The sequence below is a fragment of the Lissotriton vulgaris genome, chromosome 1_1 (genome assembly GCF_964263255.1).
Source record: "Lissotriton vulgaris chromosome 1_1, aLisVul1.2, whole genome shotgun sequence".
Classification (NCBI taxonomy): Eukaryota; Metazoa; Chordata; class Amphibia; order Caudata; family Salamandridae; genus Lissotriton; species Lissotriton vulgaris.
This window is the reverse complement of record NC_141685.1, coordinates 1,412,862,024-1,412,884,580: the sequence shown is the minus strand read 5'-3', so window position 1 is coordinate 1,412,884,580 and position 22,557 is coordinate 1,412,862,024. Positions and strand designations below refer to the sequence as shown.

Here is a 22,557-nt window from a genome sequence, read left to right as displayed (position 1 = left end):
ATACGTTTTTCAAATTAATACCTGAAGTTTGGAAATATGTCAAAGGGCAGTGGACATGCCTTCACCAACTTACTTCAATGTATATGGTTAATGGCTACGCTAAGTTATTGGTTATGTGTTTACAATTAATAACTGAGGCACAGCAATGAGAGGCCACACATTTTAAGAAACTAAAACATGGTTTGGGAAAGAAACCTTACACTGATTTGAATATCAAATCAAACATTAAGTTTCCCTGGGAAGCCAAAGTTGCGAACTCATGACTGAAAAATACCAAAATTAAAATTACACTTTATTGTAGCATTTGTCCCTTGTTGTCAAACATTGGGTATATTGGATTATCAAGTATTTTATATATTCCCACTACTTCGAGAATGCAGGTGTTATTTATGACGATAGATTTTAGGGAATTTACAAAGTGCGAACTGCTTGAGATTGCTAGTGCTATGCTTCTCGACTCAAGGGAGTGCCTGGATGAAGCTTAGAGAGTAGGACCATAAAAAAGGGGGGGTTATGTTTGAATTGTAACACATTTGTAATGCCACTTAAGCCATTCCTTCTAAGGTTGCACTTTTGTGGGGTGCTGTTCTCAGATCTCCCAAGGTTAGCGTACCTAACCACTGAACTGACTTTATTGTTTTAAGGAGATAAATCGCACTGGAAATGTATATTTTTAGCTGTACATTCCTTTGCAACCGAAAGCAATGTAAACTTTTCATTGATTCTATTTACAAAATACACATGATTCAGACAGAGCCTAAGAGTGTGCTTCATTTGATTTTAAAGCTGTATACTTTCTGCAGCATTTTAGCTATACCCAAAGCTAAGAATATTTAAAGAACACTTAACATTACTTGAAATAATTCACCACCACAAGAAACAAGAGTATGTACATGTATTTAGTTCAAATGTGTCTGCAGTTACACTTCTTCCGATGCCATATTTGTTATTTTGTTTATTAAATATTTAAAGACGAAAATAATGGTCAAGTCCCAAAGTCCCATTGGCTAAACCTTCCATACAAGTGAACGGACGATTTTTATACGAAATTATTTACAAAGAACACTCTTTTTAAAAGTTGATTGCTTTGCCAAAGGATGCTGCCAGATTAGCTTCTCTGAAGGCTTCTGATACAGTCTGAAAGAAATAAAAAAAGATTTAATACACCCTAATTTTCATCAGTGCAGAAATAACCAGTACGAATATGCAGGTTCCATGACATAATCTAATCTGCAATGTCTTAACACAATTATAATGAAAATAAAATACAGAAACTAACATAACCGGTCAGAAACTGGGTCATTAGTTGCAAAGGATGAGAGTACTTCACAAGTAATAAGCCCAAAAGATTCTCTGTACTGGGAACCAAGTAACCCATTGTAACTCTTGACTCTTTGGAGTAATGAAGTTACTTACGTTCGGTAAATATTTATCTGGTAGAGACATAGGTTAGTTGTAGATTACTTATCCTAGAAGCTCCCCCAGGCATCAGTCTGGATCCAGAGATTTTTCTTCAGCAGTACCCCTGCGTGTCGTTAAGTGGTGTTGGTCGGCTCCAAGTCAGTCGTCGGCGCCGAGACGACGTAGCGGGACCTACATAGACGCCACCCATGAGCGCTGTCTGTTCTTAACACGACTTTCCAGTGGCGGCTCGCAGAGGGCGTGCTGCGGGGCGGACACACGACACATTGGAGGAAAGTAATTATTACGTTCCTCTGTTTGTCCAAGTTCACAACCCCCCACCCTGTCCCTCCCCCGTCCCGCAGCACGCCCTGTGAGAGACGCCACTGTGACTTTCCACACCAGAAGCGCCGAGCCATGAAAGGAAAATGCTACTTATCCACACACTTTGCATTAGATCGCCATCTGGTGTTGGGCTCGGATGGTTGCACCTTGTTGTTGTCTCGGAAGAACTCTTTGTAGTCACAAGAGGTGACTCCTCCCTTGGACGATAGTGCGCATGGGCATCGACTACATTGTTTTTCGCAATGATGAGAAATGATGGAGTTAGGAGAAAAGAAAAAATATGTCCATGTGTGTATATCTAAGTAAGATAGTACTGGAACAAATACAGGTCCCAGGGAGGTGGTTGGACGTGTGTGGATCTGCTGCCCTACATGCCAAGAACAGATGCATACTGGTAAGTAGCATTTTCCTTTCGAAGCATATGAGCTGCAGATCACACACTTTGCATAGACTGTACAGCAGTATCTCCCGTAGCTGTGGTCACCTGTATCGGCTGCAGTAGTTTGAAAGAGTGTTTAAAGAACAGCTTGGCCCATCGAAGCTTGTTGCTTTGCCTGCACGTCAACACCATAGTGTTTAGTGAAGGTGTGTGTTGTAGACCATGTTGCTGCTTTACAAATGTCTTCTAGGGGAATGTTCCCTAAGAATGCCATGGAAGCCCCTATTTTGCGTGTTGAATGCGCTCTAGGGGGAATTGTCAATGTGCGTTTGGCTTTTAGGTAGCATATTTGGATACATTTAACAATCCACCTTGTAATCCCAGCATTAGAGATGGGATTACCTTTATGTGGTGGGGAGAAAGCTATAAACAATTGTTTTGTTTTTCGAAAGGATTTAGTCCTGTCAATGTAATAAAGTAGAGCTCTTTTAACGTCCAGGGTGTGAAGAGCTCTTTCTTCTACGGAGTCTGGGTTTTGAAAAAACACCGGTAACTCTACTGATTGGTTAAGATGAAAAGCAGAGATGACTTTAGGAAGGAATTTTGGATTTGTTCTGAGAACTACCTTGTTACGATGTATTTGTAAGAAGGGTTCTTGTATGGTTAAAGCCTTGATTTCACTTACTCTTCTGAGAGCGGTGATTGCGATGAGGAAAGCTACTTTCCATGTGAGAAATTGAAGTTCACATTTATTTAAAGGTTCAAATGGGGGTCCCATGAGCCTAGTAAGTACGATGTGGAGATTCCACACCGGAGAGGGTGGTAATCTGGGAGGAATGATTCTTGTAAGGCGCTCCATAAAGGCTTTAATTGCTGGGACCCTAAAAAGTGAGAAGTGTTGTCTGTTTTGTAAGTAAGCGGCAAGTGCTGCTAGAAGTAGACGTATGGATGAGTATGCTAAATGGCATCTTTGCAAACGTAGTAAGTAGCAAATGATGTTCTGTATGGACGCGTCCAGTGGATTGATATGATTGTTAGTGCAGTAAGTAGAAAATCTCTTCCATTTTACAGCATAGCAAGCTCTGGTGGTAGGGCACCTGGCTTCTTTAATGATGTTCCTACAGTCCGGTGGAAGGTTAAGGTAACCGAACTCTAGGACTTCAGGATCCAGATTGCCAGATTCAGCTGGGTTGGATCGGGGTGCCATATCTCTCCATGGTTCTGCATTAGTAGTGATGGGGTGAGGCGTAGTTTTGGGTATGAGACTAGTGAGAGTTCCAACAGTGTTGTGAACCACGGTTGACGTGCCCATGTGGGAGCCACTAGGATCAATTTTAGAGACTGTTGTTGGAGCTTGCGTACCACTAGTGGAACCAGTGGGAGTGGCGGAAAAGTGTAGGCAAATCTGCCTGACCAGTTTATCCATATTGCATTGCCCTTGGACAGCGGGTTTGGGAACCTTGCGGCGAAGGTTGGGCATTTTGGGTTTTCATGTGTAGCAAACAGATCTATGTCTGGTTGGCCCCACATTTGGAAAAATGGTAGAAGAACTTGTGGATGTGATTCCCATTTGCGAATCTGTTGTGTCTGTTGAATTAACAGATGCACAATCTTATTGTGAACTCCTGGAAGGTGTTCTGCAAGCAGGTATATGTTTTGTGGAATGGCCCACCTCCAAATGTTCTGTCCGAACTGGGACAGCTGCAGAGAATGTGTGCCTCCTTGTTTTTGTATGTAATACATGGCTGTCATGTTGTCCGTCCGGATGAGGACAGCCTTGTTTTGTATATGGAGTTGGAATGATTTTAGTGCTAGGAACATTGCTAATAGCCCCAGATAATTGATATGGAGCACTTTCTGTTGAGTGGTCCATTTGCCTTGAGTGGTGTGATTGAGGAAATGGGCTCCCCATCCTGGGAGTGATGCGTCTGTTGTTAGAACGATCTGTGGAATTGGCTTGTGGAACGGCCGCCCAGAGAGCGGTGTGCGCGGCTGTCCACCAACACCAGATCTGTAAGTTGTCCTAGTGCCCGATTCCACTGATGTGCTAGACATTCCTGTAAGGGACACATATAAAGTCTTGCATAAGGAATAAATATGCAAGGTGCCAGCATGCCTATGAGTTGCATGAACACTCTGGCTGGTACAGAGTGTTGTGTTTGAAATTTGGTAATGAGAGGCTGTATACTGGCTGGACTGGGATATGCTAGAGCTGTGGAAGTGTTTATTGTGGCCCCTATATATTGATGTACATGAGAGGGCTGGAGATGCAACTTGGTGTAGTTGATTGTGAATCGCAAGTTGCGTAGTGTTTGTACAGTTTGAGGAGTGTTTTGAACACACTGGTTGAATGACTTGGCTTTTATTAACCAGTCGCCCATATATGAAAGACCTCTATTTGTTGTCTTCTTAGGTGTGCTGCTACCACTACAAGGCAATTGGGTGTGGTGGTGACCCTAAATGGTATGACTTTGAACTGATAGTGGTGTCCGTCCACTACGAACCTTAGATACTTCCTGTGCGAAGGATGTATGGGGATGTGGAAGTAGGCGTCCTTGAGATCTAATGTTGCAAGCAAATCTCCTTGTTGGAGCAGTGGGAGCACTTGTTGGAGAGTGATCATGTCAAAGTGATCAGAGTGTATATACAGATTGAGGGTTCGGATGTCGAGTATTGGCCTTAGGGTCCCATCCTTTTTGGGGATTAGGAAATACAGGAAGTAAACACAGGTTCCCTGATGTTGCAAGGGGGCTGGCTCTATGGCTTGCTTTTGAAGTAGTGAGAGAACATCTTGTTTTAAAAGTGTAAGATGTTCTGTGGACATTGGACGCTGCTTAGGTGGTATGCTGGGGGGGGGGGGGGGGGGGGGGTGAGCTGTAAGTTCCAGGCAGTAACCATATTGGATAATTTGTCTTACCCACTTGTCTGTTGTGATGGTGTTACAGACCGGTAGGAACTGTGATAATCTTCCCCCGACCAGAGTGGAATGGCCAAAGGGGAGTGGAGGGAAGTCACTGTTTAGAAGCAGGGCAGGTGCAAGTGTTATTTTTACCGTGTCCTCTCCCTTTGTTGTTATTCCCTCTGTATCCTCCCCTAAAATATCCTCTGTTGGGGGATGTTTGGGTGGTGTTTTTAAACGAAGAAGAGGTATTTGTACCAATATTTTTAGAGGCTCCTCTATAAAAGGAGAGACGAAAGGAGCCATGTGTGTGTGGAGACTGCAGTGCTCCCATGGACTTTGCAGTCTCTGTCTCTTTCATCTTTTCAAGAATAGTGTCAACAGCCGGTCCAAAAAGGTGTTCCTGCTTGAAAGGCTGATTTAAATGATTGTCTGGACCTCTTGCTTAAAGCCTGAAATGCGTAGCCAGGCATGTCGTCTGAGCGGTACACTAGTATTGAAGGACCTAGAAGCAGTGTCTGCTGCATCAAGGGCGCATTTCCTAGAGGCATTTGCTATCAATTTTCCCTCTTGAATCAGGTAATTTGCTTGAGTTTTGTATTGGTCCCGCAAATGCTGTAATATGTCTCCAGCTGATCATAGTGGCCCCTATCATATCTAGCCAGCAGTGTTTGAGTGTTGGCTATGCACCAGTGATTGACCGCTTGCACAGCTACCCTTTTGCCAGATGCCTCTAGTAATTTGGATTTTTTATCGGGGGTGGTGCATCCCCTGAGATTTGTGAATTGGCGCGCTTCCTAGCGTTGGAAACTACTACTAGTGAATCCAAAGGCAGCTGTCCTTTGATATTCGCAGGGTTGTCAGGGGCAGGTCTATATTTATTTATCTATTCTAGGATTAAGAATCCTGGCTCGTCCAGGATCTTTGAATATGTCAGGGGCATGTTTAATCGCCCCTTTAATCATTGGTAATATTTGTACAGTTCTTTGCGACTGCTCAAATGTATCTAATAGGAAATCCTCCTCTGGTGTGTCCGAGCGTATGGTCACACCGTGAAAAACAGCAGCTCTATTAATGGGTATGGCTGATGGCTTGGGAGGTCTGCTGGATCTATTGGGTCGTTGTAATCCCAATCGGCCTGTGGTATATGGTCTGGTTCAGTGAACGGGTCATCACCCATCTCCCCACCCCCAAAGTCATCATCATCTTGTGGTGGTGTATGTGGTGGAGGAGTTACAGGTTGAGGTTGTGTAACAGGTTTAGGGAGAGGAAGGGGATTAGAAGGAGAGACAGGAGAAGGAGGCATAGGCGAAGTGGCACAGGCCTTCTTCTTGACAGGCACTGGAGTGTCTGGGTCCCGCTTGTTGGATGGCACAGCTGTGACATGTCCTGTTTTGGGATTAATGTAAATCTTTTTCTGATTGGGATCGACAGGATCTGGGTGAAAAAAAAATTTCCTCTTCCTCGAGAGCCGCTTTTGGTGCAGTTTTTTTCGGTTCAGAGCGGGGTTGAGTTTTGTGGTCTTTGGCCTTAGGAGGTGTGGTAGAGTCCTTTGGCTTGTTTTTCGGATCCGAAGGCTTGGGCTTCGGAGCCGAAGCGTGATCTTTAGGCTTGGAAGTGCTCGAAACAGTTTTATCCATAGGCATGGTGGTGTTCGGGCCGATTTGTCTTTTGGCGCGGAAGGAACAGGAACCGATTTTGGAGCAGAGTGTTCTTTTGGCTTCGGTGCAGAAGGCGCCGGTGAGACTATTACATGCGGTTTGCTCGGTCCCGCTCTACCGGGAGGCTTGTATTTCGTCTTCGGAGGCGGGGCTTCTGAAGTGTGCTTTCAGTCACGACTGGGGCCAACAGGCAAAGTCTTGCCCAGTGCCTTCTGTTTTGGTGGTGAGTTTGGGGCAGGGGCAGTAGTACTCACTCGTTGACCAGGAGTGGTGGGGTTGTCTGAGTCTTCTGCCTCCGTCACGATTTCCTGATCTTCGGAATCATCTTATGGGACATCTGGGCCTTCGTCGAAGGTGTCCACTGGTTCCGGAGCTGATCTCTGCGCCATGATGTGTTGTCGAGCCAGACGATCTCGAATGGTCTTTTTTGATCGAAAGGAGGCGCAGTCTTGGCAGCTGGACTAGTCGTGTACTGGCGAGAGGCAAAGGTTACATACCTTATGATGATCACTGTGTGTGAACTTTGCTCCACACTGGGAGCATTTTTTGAAAAGCAACCTTTCCATGAGCCGTAGGCCTTAACAGCGTTGATAGGCCCAGCGGCCCGCATCGACGACTGGAATAGAGCCGATGATAGGCACGTCGAAGATTTGGATGTTTAAGTTAATTTGAAGAGTTCGAGAAAATGTTTGCGCTTCGAAAAAGTTTCGAATCGGTGCGCAAAAGTTGCATCCGAACCCAAAAAACAATCTGAGGATGGGGTCGATGCCCATGTGCACTATCGTCCAAGGGAGGAGTCACCTATCTCGTGACTACAAAGACTTCTTCCAAGACAACAACAAGGTGCAACCATCCGAGCCCAACACCAGATGGCGATCTAATGCAAAGTGTGTGATCTGCAGCTCATATGCCTCGAAAGATACTGTTCACTGGTGTGTCAAACTAGGGTCTTTTAGGGGATTCCCTATCCCTAGAAATCAGCTTGAAGAGCGGGGAGGATGGGTGGGACGGAAAGCAATCTACAACTAACCTATGTCTCTACCAGATACATCAATACTGAATGTAAGTAATTTGTTTATCTGATAGAGACTGTTCGTTATAGATTATTAATTTAGAATAGCTACCCCAGCAATACCATGAGGGTCTGCGAACCAAGATCACACCAGAAAATCCTGGAGGACCGAACAGGCAAAGTACCTGTCCCTCAGGACTTGACTGTCCAGGCAGTAGTGTCTTATAAACGTGTGCAAGGATGCCCACATTGCTGCCCGATAGATGTCAAGGACTGGGACTCCACAGGTTAACGCTGTGGTTGCCGCAATTGCTCTGGTGGAATGAGCATGCAAAGGAGAGTCTTTCTTCACCAAAGCGTAGCATATTTAGATGCAAAGGAAAACCCATTGGGAGATCTGTTTTTGAACAGCCCGACCCTTTCTTGGCACTACAAGGTCAATGAAGAGTTGATCATCCACCCGTAAGTCTTTTGTGCGATTATGATAAAAAGACTATGCACGTTTTGGATCCAGATGGTGGAGTCTCTCCTCCTCGTAGGGATTCAAGGGTGGGTAAAAGGTGGGCTAGATTGTCCCACATAAAAAGGCGTGATGACCTTAGGCAGAAAGGAAGGAAGGTTTAGTCCGAAGCACCACTTTATCCGGATAGACAGAGAGAAAAGGGGCTTAGAAGATAAAGCCTGCAGCTCTCTTACCCTGCAAGCAGAGGTGATGTAAACAAGGAAGGCAGTTTAAGAGTCATCAACCTGCATGGACAGTTGTGAAGAGGCTTGAAGAGAGCACACATAAGAAAAGTGAGAACCAGATTTAAGTTCCATTGGTGCATTACGAAAGAAGATAGAGGGAACAGATGAGTAAGACCCTTAAAGAATCTGTTAACAATAGGAGATTTGAATAAAGAAGGCTGATGACCTTTAAGAGTGTCCAAGGCAGATCACTGCCGGGCCAAAGAAAGAATGTACAAAAGGACCTTGGAAAGAGGAGCAGAAAGGGGGTCAACAGCCTTTGATGTGCGCCATGCCACAAATCTATTTCATCTACAGGCGTATATCATTTTAGTGGAAGGACGCCTAACTGCCAAGTTAACATCACAGACTTCGGGCAGAAGGTCAAAAGATGTGAACGGCCGCCGCTCAAATTCCATGCAAGGAGGTGGAGACTGGACAGGTTCCAATGGAGGACCCTCCCCCCCTGTTGCTGCGACATGAGATCCTCCTGAAAGGGCAGTCCGATTTGAGGATCAATGGCCATGCTCAGAAGATTGGGGTACCAGACTCTTCGCGCCCAAAATGGAGCTACAAGAATGACTTGAGCCCATTCGTGCTTGATCTTCTTGAGCACTCTGGGCAGAAGTGGTACAGGCCAAAGCTCCACTCGTGGCGAGAAGAGTTGCAGAGCGAGCACCGCCTTGGAACCTCCAATGAAAATATTACTGACATTGTGCGTTCTCTTCGGAGGCGAACAGATCTAACCAAGGCTCTCCCCACCGCTGAAAGAGACCATGCGTCAACTCTGGATGGAGACGCAATTTGTGATCAACTAGGCATCGAAGGGTGAGTTTGTCCGTCCGGGTTTCAGGAAGCCTGCCAGCTATTTAACCACCAGGGTTATGTCCAGAGATTCCAGGCATGTCAAGAGGTGGACAGCCTCTTGACAAAAGGTCCACGACCCTACTATGCCCTGTTTGTTGCAGGTCCACATGGCGGTGGTGTTGTCGGTTAACACCCGCACCACTTTCCCTTCTGATCGTCCAGAGCTCTAAAAAGTTGATATGGAGACCAGACACAGTCGGAGACCAGACGCCTCTAATCTCCGCATCTCCCAGGTGGTCGCCCCATCCCAGAAGTGATGCATCTGTCACCACCATTAGATTTGGTTGGGGAAGGGCAACAGATCTGTCTCTGGCCCAATCTTGGTTTGTTACCCACCATTGCAGTTGGTGCACAGTTCTCTCCGAGACCTGGACGTAGTTGGAAGGATTCCCCTGATGCTGTGCCCACTGGAACTTCAAGTCCCACTGCAGAGCCTGCATATGCCAATATGATGATCCACCAGCAGGAGGCCATGAGGCCCAGCAGCCTCAGGGTCATTGTTGGACAGGCCACATGAAGGGCCGCTCTCCCCCGGCTTGACCAGGCCCGAGCCCAGTCACACAAGCACCACACACCACCAGTGCACGTCCTCCGTCTCCTCAGGGACCCCTGCCCTCGAGCATGTCGACCTCGTGGGCCCGATCCACTACCGGCCCACGCGCCCAGCCCGGGCCGCCATCTTGGACACTTCACCACGTGGCCGCCTGGCCCCCGGCCGACCTCAACCCTGGGCCTGGCCAGGCCTCAGACATCCCGGCACCACCATCCACCCAGGAGGTGAGCGGGCTACTTGGCAAGTCAATGGGAGAAGGAGGTGTCGATGGCTCTCCCCCACCAAGTGCCGCTCGCCCATCGCCTCCCCGGGCGCTGGCTCCACCCCCCTGCTGGGTGTCTGGACTCCCTCATCCCGGACCTCCCGACCTCCAAGTGCGAGGGTCCGGACATCAAAGCACACCAGCCCTATAACTGGGGCAGCTCCAGACCAGGAAGGCAGTTGTATCTTGGAGTCGAGAGACGTAAAGAGGAACTCATCCTGGACGGACTACTGGCGCTGCCGTAGCTCTGTCCTGTGCACCATCGTCCTGCCTGTTGGCGCTGCCACAGCCGTCGTAACCTTCATCGTCCTGCCTGTTGGCGCTGCCACAGCCGTCGTAACCTTCATCGTCCTGCCTGTTGGCGCTGCCACAGCCGTCGTAACCTTCATCCTTCATCGTCGTCCGGATCTGCTGGCGTGGCCGCGGACCGTTGTAACCGTCATCTTTCACCGGGACCTGCAGGCTCCGCCGCGGACCGTCGTCCTTCCTTCATCCATCTCGGGACCTGCTTGGCTCCTCCACGGCCCGATCATCAAGGAAGCCGAGCTCGAGGATTGAGAGCTATTTTGAACGCACTGGTAACTAAGACTGTCCCGCTACCCCTTTCCTCAACCAGAGATCAGAACCGAGGGGACCCCTGAGTCCAGACCTCCTTGTAACATACCAACGTAACTTAAGAATTGCATATAAAGTCTCAATAACCTTTCATCTTGTGTGGTGTCCGTCTGTGGGGGGGAAGTTACTTATCTGTACAGTCGTTGGAGACGGCTCTCCCTGGAGACCTCTCCCCGTAATCTCGACCGACCCTCCCGGTCCGTCTAACATTGGTGGCCAGCGGCGCGATCCGAATCACCGCATAACGTACAGAGAGTAGCTCACCCCACAACGAACCACCATGTCAACTAAAGAGAGCGGATCAACTGAGAAATTCCAAATGGAAAAACTAGAGGAGTACAGCCATCGTGAACTAAAGCAGTTCTGCATCGAACTAGGTATCGCTACCACCGGACTAAGCACCAAGGACGATTTTAAGCATGCCCTAGAATCTTGGGCAGAGACCGGGGATGTCGAAGCCCCTGAGCAAAGCACCGCGAAAAAAACCAACACGCCCCTGAAGGGCAAAGAACCAGCCTCTCGCAAGACGAAATCCAAGAAAGAGAAAAAACCCGACTACACGAACTAGAAATGGCCCGACTCAAGATGGACGTAGAACTCAAGTTGGCCGAACAAAAAATAAACTTAGAGCACCTACGTATCCGAGAAGAAAGAGAGGAGAAACAGAGGCAAAGGGAGCTCGAGGAAAAGAAACTAGCGTACGAGCACGAACGGAACCTAGCCGAGATCAACCTGCGCAAGCAGAATAAAGAGTTAGGGGTGCCCGAGAGACCACACACCCCAGGGACCACGGAGAAGAAAGTACACATCCCCAAGGATGTTGTCCGAGAATATTTTCGAGAAGACGACATCCAGCAATGGTTTAAGGCCTATGAAATCGCGATGACTGCGCACCGGATCGATAGAAACGATTGGGGAGCCGGCCTATGGGGCAAATTCCTCAATGAGGGCCGCGATACCCTGTTACAGCTCCCAGACCACCAGATGACCTCCTACGACCATATGAAAGCGGCCCTCCTCACCCGCTATGGCCTAACGCCCGAAATGTACCGTCAGAGGTTCCGAGACTGCACACGCATCCCGGGTACAACTTGGGTGGACTATGTAACGTACTTTAGCAGAGCTTTCGAAGGCTGGATCAGAGGGAACAACGTCACGACCTACGAGCAGCTGTTCAATCTGATGGTATGGGAGCATCTGTCCAACAATTGCTTCATTGAACTACGCCAACACCTCCTCGACAGCAAGTTAACCGATCCCCGGCAGCTCGCAGCCGAAGCTGACCGGTGGGAGATCACCAGAGTGGGCCGGAATGGGTCCTACGAGCAGAACAGGAACAACAATGGTCACCACCGACCCAGAGGAGGAGGAGGGGGCCAAGGACGAGGAAGAGACAACACTCCGGCCGCCCCCGCTACCAGCACCACCCCCCCGGCCAACCGGGGCAGCACCCCGGCGCGACCGGGGTATAGAGCCAATGTTACATGTCACCGATGCCAACGAGTCGGCCACTATGCGAACGACCCAAGCTGCCCGCAGTATCAGAGTCCAAAACCCCGCCATGTGGCCGCCGCGGCACTAGGGGAAGAACAGATCTCCGAGGAACAAGAAACAGACGAGCAAGAGTATCAAGAGTGGGAGCCAGCCGCCATGACTCTCGCGTGCTTAGGGGGAAGAGACATGGTCCCGCGGGTCCCCCTACCCGCTAACACCCAGAAGTACAGCCAATGGGTGAGCATCAATGGCCAACGGGCCGAAGCCCTTCGAGACACCGGGGCCAGTGTGACAGCCGTCCGCTGTCATCTGGTGACCCCAGAACAATATCTACCGAACATTCTCTGCCCTGTGCGATCAGCCGACAACTCGGAAAGTCTGTGTCGGATGGCCTGCGTCCCCTTTGAGTGGGGAGGGGTCTCCGGCATGTTGAAGGTAACGGTCCGAGACGACGCCCCCGTGGACTGCCTCCTCGGAAATGACCTGGAGAGCTCCCCGTGGGCCGCCGTGGAGCGAAAAGAACACTTGGGGATGTTGGGCGTCCCGGACTGGGCGTGCGTCACCACCCGGTCCATGGCCGCCCGTGCCAACCATCACCAAGAAGAACCAGAATGGCCGGCGCCACCGCCTCCGGTCGCCCCAGCCGAGACCCCCGACCATGACACCTCCCTCGAACTTGCTCAACCTGCCGACCTCAATAACCTTGACCAGTGGGCTCAAGAGGGGGGACCCACACAAGAACAATTTCGCCAGGAGCAGAAGACCTGTCCCTCCCTCGAGGGACTCCGCCAACAAGCGCTCGCCCAAAGCGCAGGGGATACCTCCGGAACTCATTGGGTCCTCTGGGACAATGATCTGTTGTACAGCGAGCAACGAATCGCCGAGCTGGGGGCCAACCGAGTACTAGTAGTGCCCCTCCGCTTTAGAGACTTCCTGCTCAACCTGGCCCACGATGTCCCCCTGGCAGGGCACCTGGGACAGGATAAAACCTACAGTCGCCTAGTGACCCACTTCTTCTGGCCCAAAATGAGAAACGATGTGCACCAGCATTGCCGATCTTGCCCCACGTGCCAAGCCAGTGGGAAGAGCGGCCGCAAACTAAAGGCCCCCTTGCAACCTTTTCCAGTAGTCACGACCCCATTTGAGAGGGTCGGTATAGACATTGTGGGACCCCTGGACCCGCGTACGAAACAAGGCCATCGCTTCATTCTGGTGCTAGTGGACCACGCCACCCGCTACCCTGAGGCTGTTCCTCTCCGGACCGTGACAGCCCCAGTGGTCGGCCGGGCCCTGATGGGGATCTTCTCCCGTGTGGGGTTCCCCCGAGAAGTCGTCAGCGACAGAGGCACGAACTTTATCTCTAAATACATGAAATCTCTCTGGCAACAGTGTGGGGTCACCTACCGCTTCACGACCCCCTATCACCCCCAAGGGAACGGACTTGTTGAGCGGTTCAACCGCACGCTGAAAGGAATGATCGGGGGATTGGAAGAGCCCCTCCGTCGCCAGTGGGATGTGCTGCTGCCGTGCCTCCTCTTCGCCTACCGAGAGGTCCCACAGAAATCCCTAGGCTTCAGCCCATTCGAACTGCTCTATGGGCACCCAGTGCGGGGGCCACTCAGCCTGATCAAAGAAGGCTGGGAGATGCCTCCGGCAAAGAACCCTCCAGATGTCTTCCGGTACCTCCTCACCCTCCGCAACCAGTCCCGGCGGTTTAGAGACCTAGCAAAAGCTAACCTAGAGGCCAGCCAAGAGGACATGAAAAAATGGTATGACCAGAACGCCTCATCCATTGAATTTGAGCCGGGACAACAGGTATGGGTCATGTCCCCCACGGAGCCATGCGCTCTCCAAGACAAATGGACGGGACCCTTCAAGGTGATCGAGCGCAAGGGTCCTGCCACCTATCTGATCGATATGGAGTCCTCCCGGAACCCCCTCCGAGTACTCCACACCAACAGACTGAAACCCCACTTTGCACGAACCAAACTCAGCCTACTGATGGCCACAGACAATGGGGTTGAAAACGACTCCGAACCTCTCCCTGACCTCCTGCGGACCCAGGAGCAAGACGGCTCCGTGGATGGGGTCCGACTCTCGGAGACCCTCACCAGAGAACAACGCCAAGAGTGCCAAGCCCTCCTGTCACGGTTCGCCAGTCTGTTCTCCCTCACCCCAGGTGTCACTTCCTGGTGTGTGCACGATGTGGACACCGGAGACAGCCCTCCTATCCGCCACCGGGCCTACCGCGTACCTGATCGGGTACGGGCCTGCATCCAGGCGGAAGTGGCTAAGATGCTCACACTCGGGGTCATCGAGCCCTCAGACAGTCCATGGGCCAGCCCGGTCGTACTGGTCCCCAAAGCAGCCGCCCCCGGAGCCACACCAGAACTCCGGTTCTGCGTCGACTACCGGGGCCTGAATGAAGTCACCAGAACGGACGCACTGACAGCAGGTTATTGGCAGATCGGCCTCACACCCCGAGCACAAGAACGTTCTGCCTTCTCCACCCCCGATGGCCATTACCATTTTACGGTCATGCCCTTCGGCATGAAGAATGCCCCAGCGACTTTCCAACGGCTCGTCAATCAGGTCCTGGCGGGGCTCGAAGGGTTCAGCGCCGCCTACCTAGACGACATCGCTGTGTACAGCCACCATTGGACCGAGCACCTCCATCACCTCCGAGCAGTGCTGCAAGCCCTTCAGCGAGCTGGCCTCACAATCAAGGCCAGCAAGTGTCAAATTGGACAAGGGTCTGTGACCTACCTCGGACACCAGGTGGGAAGCGGCCTAGTAGCCCCTCTACAGTTGAAAATTGCCGCCATCCAGGACTGGCAGCCCCCTATCACCCAAACCGAGGTACGAGCTTTCCTGGGCCTCACGGGCTATTACCGAAGGTTCGTGAAAGACTATGGTACCATAGTGGGGCCTCTCACCGAACTCACGTCAAAAAATCAGCCCAAGAAGGTGAACTGGACCCCAGAGTGTCAAGCGGCATTCGAACAGTTGAAGGCCGCCATGTGTTCCGCTCCTGTGCTCCAGGCCCCAGACTACAGCCGGGAGTTCGTCGTCCAGACGGACGCCTCCGACCAGGGCATTGGGGCGGTCCTGTCCCAAGTAAACACCGAGGGCCTTGATCAACCGGTGGCCTTCATCAGCCGGAGACTCCTACCACGGGAGCAACGCTGGAGCACCATAGAGAGGGAAGCCTTCGCCGTGGTATGGGCCCTCAAAAAGCTCCGGCCCTACCTTTTCGGCACCCACTTTCGGGTGCAGACCGACCACCGACCCCTGCAGTGGCTGATGCACATGCGGGGGGAAAACCCCAAGTTGCTACGCTGGTCCATATCCTTGCAGGGGATGGACTTCACAGTCGAACACCGGCCTGGGTCCGACCACGCCAACGCGGATGGCCTGTCCCGGTTTTTCCGCCTCGACGAAGAGAGTCCCCAAGAGGATGGGTAACTCTCCCCGCCTTCAGCTGGGGGGGACGCATGTTGGACAGGCCACATGAAGGGCCGCTCTCCCCCGGCTTGACCAGGCCCGAGCCCAGTCACACAAGCACCACACACCACCAGTGCACGTCCTCCGTCTCCTCAGGGACCCCTGCCCTCGAGCATGTCGACCTCGTGGGCCCGATCCACTACCGGCCCACGCGCCCAGCCCGGGCCGCCATCTTGGACACTTCACCACGTGGCCGCCTGGCCCCCGGCCGACCTCAACCCTGGGCCTGGCCAGGCCTCAGACATCCCGGCACCACCATCCACCCAGGAGGTGAGCGGGCTACTTGGCAAGTCAATGGGAGAAGGAGGTGTCGATGGCTCTCCCCCACCAAGTGCCGCTCGCCCATCGCCTCCCCGGGCGCTGGCTCCACCCCCCTGCTGGGTGTCTGGACTCCCTCATCCCGGACCTCCCGACCTCCAAGTGCGAGGGTCCGGACATCAAAGCACACCAGCCCTATAACTGGGGCAGCTCCAGACCAGGAAGGCAGTTGTATCTTGGAGTCGAGAGACGTAAAGAGGAACTCATCCTGGACGGACTACTGGCGCTGCCGTAGCTCTGTCCTGTGCACCATCGTCCTGCCTGTTGGCGCTGCCACAGCCGTCGTAACCTTCATCGTCCTGCCTGTTGGCGCTGCCACAGCCGTCGTAACCTTCATCGTCCTGCCTGTTGGCGCTGCCACAGCCGTCGTAACCTTCATCCTTCATCGTCGTCCGGATCTGCTGGCGTGGCCGCGGACCGTTGTAACCGTCATCTTTCACCGGGACCTGCAGGCTCCGCCGCGGACCGTCGTCCTTCCTTCATCCATCTCGGGACCTGCTTGGCTCCTCCACGGCCCGATCATCAAGAACGCCGAGCTCGAGGATTGAGAGCTATTTTGAACGCACTGGTAACTAAGACTGTCCCGCTACCCCTTTCCTCAACCAGAGATCAGAACCGAGGGGACCCCTGAGTCCAGACCTCCTTGTAACATACCAACGTAACTTAAGAATTGCATATAAAGTCTCAATAACCTTTCATCTTGTGTGGTGTCCGTCTGTGGGGGGGAAGTTACTTATCTGTACAGTCGTTGGAGACGGCTCTCCCTGGAGACCTCTCCCCGTAATCTCGACCGACCCTCCCGGTCCGTCTAACAGTCATTCTCACCAAAATCCGGGATAGAGGCTGAAACATTGGTATCAAGAAGTTGAGGGCTTGGAGGTCTAGGGTAGGACGCAGCTCTTTGCCCTTCTTGGGTACCACAAAGTAGCAGGTATAACAACCACAACCTACTTCTGCACAGGGTCCCTCTCTATAGCTCCCTTGGCGAAGAGAGATGATACTTCCTAGCAGAGAAGTGCCAAATGATTCTCCGACTTGCGATTATAAGAAGGTGGCATGGAAAGAGGGGTAGTTTCGAAGGGGAGGTAGTAGCCCCTTAGGACTATTTGCAGAACCCACCTGTTTAACGTGATGGATTGCCAATGCAGGAGGTGTTGGCAGATCCAGCCTCCGACTGGCTGGTGAGGAGCCTGGAATGTTCGACTGGGAAGATTTGGATGCGGAGGCGGGGGGGCGCGGGGAAGAGTGTGGACTGGTCCACCCGCTGGCCCCCTGACCCATGTTGATGCTGGACGAAAAGCAGACAGAGGTGGACAAGAGGTAGTCACGAGGCCCAAGGATCTGGCCGTAGCTCGAGAATCCTTCAAGCACTCATGAGCTGAGTCTGCCTTGTCGCCAAAAAGGCAAATGCCATGAAAGGGCAAGTCCAACAAAGAAGATTGTACATCTCCGGGGCAGCCAGAAGTCCTCAACTAGGCGCAGCAGCTAACAGCTACTGACGTGGCACTCGTCACTCCCGTCTGTAACTACTTGAGAGCGAACTCCGCGAACTGAGGTAGCACTCCTGATAACAGGTGAGTATTTTCGTTTTCGTGATTCGGCTGATTTTAGAATAATATTTTGAAGTTTCAAAACTCCACACTTAGAAGAATTTCAAAGTGAAACCAGTCACTGTTACCCTATGGAAGAACAGTGAGTTATCAGCTTTTGGGTAAGTACTCGACTGGCAGAGTTAATGTTCTGGGTATAGACTCAGTGCTCTCCCAGGGTCAGGTAGGTACAGCTGTTACACCCTCAGCGGCACAGGGGCAGCCGGGTGCAGGGAGAGTTAGGCCCAATGTTAGCCTATGGGAGGCAGGGGGCCTGGGGTTTGTGGCTGTTGACAAGCAGGCCACGCGGCTGTGGGAGCTGGGCTCCTGGTCACTTGCTCAGGGCAAATGGGGGGGAAGTAGATTAGGAAAGAGGTGTCACTCCCAGGGGCACTCGGGCGGTTGGGTGCTGGGTGCTTTTGAGCCATCGGGCGCTCAATGTTATTCAATGGAGAATATGGAAGGTGACCAAAGGCTGCAGGCTCGGGGACGGAGATTCTTCAGGTGCGAACACCACTTCGAGAGGTAAGTTGGGATCTTGGAGGATAGGTAGACACCTAGGAGTTGGGCACAGGGGGCCGTGGGGTGCAGGGTTGTCTTTTGACGTCGGGAAATCTTACCTTCAGCTGGTCGCGGTTGGAGGGGTCCCTTGTTGTGAGGCTGCAGGCGTCCTCTGGGTCGTCCAGGAGGGTCCTTGGGCACTGGATTCGTGGTCACAATCGCTGGGGGGACGTCCTTGTTGTCTTTGTCCACTCAGGCACAGGCCGGGCTCGGCGGTTGCAGAGTGTGCTGGATTCGCGGTTCTTGACTGGCACCAGGGGTATTGCTTGTTTGAGCAGAACCACTGCTTGTGGGAGTCCCAGTCTTTGTAGAGTCACAAGGCGGTCAGGTCCTCCGGGGTTTTTGAGGTTGCTGACCACTGAGGGCGCCGGAGTTTAGCAGGAGAAGGTTCGAGGATCGACAGGCCTGTAGGGCTGGGGCCACGTCAGTTGGTGTCGTCCTCTTCTTAGCAGCTGCATGGCAGGTCTTCTTGTTTCTTGATCTTCTTGCTTGTTACGGAATCAGGAACAGAGGAAGGAAGGTTCAGGGTGCCCCTTAATACTAAATTTAGGGCTGTTACAGGTAGGGTAAGGGCAGGGACCAATGGGTCCCTGTCCTGGGGTGAGTATACCCCCTATCCTGCTCCTCTCCTGTGGGAGGGGGAAGGCGCCTATCTCTGATTGGGCAGGGCTCACCATCCTCAAATTGGCGGGAGCCTGGAGTTATGCTTCACCTCGCCTCTCCCACCTTAGGGGTGGGGTTGGCAGAGGCCCCCCTTCCTCACTAGTGTTTCCCGCCTGTCTTCCCGCCAGAGTGGAGTCAGAACCGGTGGGAGCCAGTTGCTGAGTACAGCAATTGGCCTGGGGTAGCTCACAAAAGGTGGCATGCCTTTAAAGCTTCCCCTGCCCATCCTGGGGGAGGAGGCTTGGTACCTCGTCCCATGATATGCACTGTTTCAGGCCCACGAGAGAGGCAAGCTTGGACCCAGGGGTCCACAAACATGTCTGGTGGTGCACTTTACATTAAATCCCACACCGGCATCCGTGTGGGTTTAATGTGCTGAGAAGTTTGATACCAAACTTCTCAGTCTTCAGTGTAGCCATTATGGTGTTGTGGAGTTCGTAGTGACAACCTCCCAGCACCATATACTCTTAATGGCATCACTGCACTTACAGTGCCCAGGAATGGCCCTGGTACTGTAGGGGCACAGGGCTCATCCACCTGTGCCCACAACACTGGCATAGTGCACCCAGCTAGAGGGGTGACTGAGGTATGCCAGGGCAGTGTGTTGGTGGGCATGGCACACAGGGATGTGTGCCATGTCGACTCTCTGTTTAGTTCTGCACCAAGACACTCCGCCTGCAAAGGCAGTGTGTGTGTGTCAGGGGACAGGGCCCCTAAGGGTGGCACAGTAAGTGCTGCAGCCCTTAGGGGTCTTCTCTGGTCACAGTGCCTTGGGTATCTAGGGTACCTTTTACCAGGTGCCTACCTGTGGCCAGAGGTGCCAATTGGGTTTAGGCTTTAGTACAGTTTTTAGGGAAGGAACACAGGCCCTGGGTACCTGATTGGTAGGGATCCAAGGCACACCAAGGAAAAGTGCATCAGTTATCAGGCAAAAAGTGGGGGGATTACTGCAACAGAAACCCACTTCCCTACAGTAGCCTTCTCTGGATCTGCGAAAGAAAGAACTGACTTCAGCGCACATGGGTCCAGACTGATGTCTCTGGTAAAATTTAAGGTAAGGAATCTACAACTAACAGGCTATATCAGATGCAGAGTATTCAAAGGCCTACTCAGAGGAGATGGTGTGCGTAAGTAAACGCCAGCTCACTGGTATGCAACAATAGCACTACCCATTAAATTACAAATATGTACAATCGGGTGGATGGAAATACCTTTGGTGACACCCTCATAACACATTACAGCCTTAGCGAGCCCTGAAATTCAATCACACCAATTACTTGTACTAAATGCTATATCACAATATGAGGGTTGCTATTATCCAAAAGGCAGACCTACTGGCTTTCAGGATCCCTCCACATTAGCAAAGGCAGCAACATACTATATTTCACCACTGAAATTAATGAAAACAGTACCCCATCACTGAAGTTGAATGTGGGGTACCAACATTATGAAACCTTGCACTATTAGCCATCAACATTGTTAATTAAGCACTGAAATGAAAAACATGCGTCTCAGAGTTGTCCTACTTTATTTTCCTAAGCAGCTACTGAAGCTCTAGGACCCACCATTTAATGTATCTGCTCTTCTGAGTCCAGTGGCAAAATCACAGGCTCAGGGAGAACTCTGAAAGGCAGACCTCCCCCCAGTCATTAGCATAGCCCCCTGGGAAAATTAGGGTGATTTTACTGGGAACATTTCGGGTGGGGCTGCTGCACTATTTCAGCCCCCCAAACAAGCTGTAAACACATTGGTGGTGTCCCTTGGTTCTTAGGGTATAACATACCACAAATATGCAGTTTTTTGGCCCCTGTATGTGTGTCACTCCAGCTTGGAGGGGTGTATATTTAATGAGTGGCTTCACCTGGTCTTTGGCTTACACTCCGTGCACATGTGCTACTTTTTTTTAAAGCCCTGACTGCCTTACCCCTGCGGCCCTAGTCGGCCTGAGCCTTAGCTGTACCGGCGTGGGAGCCGGCAACATCCTTCTATGTGTTGCGGAGCAGCATCATGTGCTTTGTTCTCTGCACCAGTTTCCCCAAGGAGCCATGCTATATCTCCTGCCCTCTAGGGCTGATTTTGTTGTTCTTGGGCTCATTTGGGCTTGTACTGGGACAACTTTGTGGGAGTGTGGGTTTTAGGGATCTCTGTGTTAAATCGATTGTTGCAAAGCTATCCTGTGCCCTGGGCACCTCCCAACTATTTGCTGACTAATGCTGGTGGTAACTGATTTTGACTGACCCTGGGCGCTGCTTAACCAGGCCCAGGGACAGTGCTGAGCTGAAAGGAACACATTTAAATACAGTTAAAACGCCCAACATACACTAGGGTACACTATAGTATGGTATGGTGGGGTAACCATGTAATTGGGATGACCTACCCCTTAGGCCCCTAGTATATAATAGGGGAGGGGATTGAAACTACCTAGAAGTCCCCAGCACCCTGGGGTATGGCAGTTTAGAGGACAGCAGATTCTTTCTCCACAAGCATGTGTGCAGTGCTGAAGCCTGAGGTCAATTTAAAAGCAGCATTGGTTGCCAGGACTGCTTATAAACTGTAAATTGAGCCCAAACTCTACTTTGGTGGTAGGGGCACTTAAAAATGGAAATCCTACAATGTTTTGGCATATTAGGGACCTTCAGGGTCTATCCTAGGTATCACAGGGGTTGGGGGGTCAGATCTAAAAGGTGCACCCTTATAAAATGAGTTTTTATATGCCTGGGTAAAGTGAAATTTCACATTTCACTCCCCACATTATGTTAACGTACTGCTCAAATTCGACTTTGATGCTAGGAGTCCTGGGTAAGGAGGATCTGGAATATGTCTGCAGATTCAGAGCCCCTAAAGTCTCCCCTAGTTGCACAGGGGGTGGGGGTCTGTAGAAATTAGGGAAATACTTATAAAATATGTTTTTATAAGCCCTGGTGCTAGAAAACTGGCCCAAGTCATTTTCCCAATTGCAAATCCCATGGCCCATAGTTAACATGGCAGGGAGTTATTAAAGAATAACTCCTGATAGGAAGGAGATAGAGCTACCTTTCAAGCTCTTACTAGAATGGTAGGGAAAAAACCAACAATATTATATTGTTGAATTTCTCCCAAAGTGTACATACAAGAAGTTAAGACTTTCTTGTTTGTAAGTCCAAATTCAGCCTTCCAGTGGTCTGCCCTGATTGGTCAGAGTTAAGTGGATTAGCCAGGCTGATTTGAAGAGGTGACCAAGAACCCCTTGGGTTAACAACTCTGCTAGGAGGGCAGTGTGCTTGTCTATAGGAATGCCAGGCCAGGGGGTGAGTCGTAAACCATGCTGTTATAAGGCAGAGGGGAGGCCTGAGTTTCAGTTTCAATCTTACACTTTTGACCCAGAGTCAGGGCTAGGCTTAAGGAAGGTATGTGCAGATGGTAGAGGGAAAGTCCATGGAAATAAGCCATCCCAGGGGGTGTATTTGGCCAGCTCTTACATCCTTGCTGGAAAATCAGCCATTATTGATTTGGAAGATTGGTGCACTCTGGGACAAAATAATGCCACACTCTACAGGATGTGGTCATAACTATGAGGAGTTATTATTATTAATTATTAAATTAGTTTTGTAACGCCCGCAGCTACCGAAAAAAGGGTTTCCCGGCGCCTAGCACACAAATTGCTAGAAAATGAGCAGTCACGAACCATTTGCTACTAAAAGAGCCAAGTTTTAAGATTTTTTCGAAAGC

The 22,557-nt window shown here is 51.0% G+C and overlaps 1 protein-coding gene across 1 annotated transcript in view; it reads right to left on the bottom strand.

The window, feature by feature from the left end:
- Nucleotides 1–881: 881 nt before the first annotated feature.
- LOC147750618 (dihydrolipoyl dehydrogenase, mitochondrial-like) overlaps nucleotides 882–22,557 on the bottom strand; it is a 201,922-nt gene continuing 180,246 nt past the window's right edge. The window contains exon 14 of the mRNA XM_086967208.1: nucleotides 882–1,137. Coding sequence (XP_086823334.1) covers nucleotides 1,072–1,137 — 66 coding nt within the window. The 3' untranslated portion in view covers nucleotides 882–1,071. The remainder of the gene's footprint in view (nucleotides 1,138–22,557) is intronic.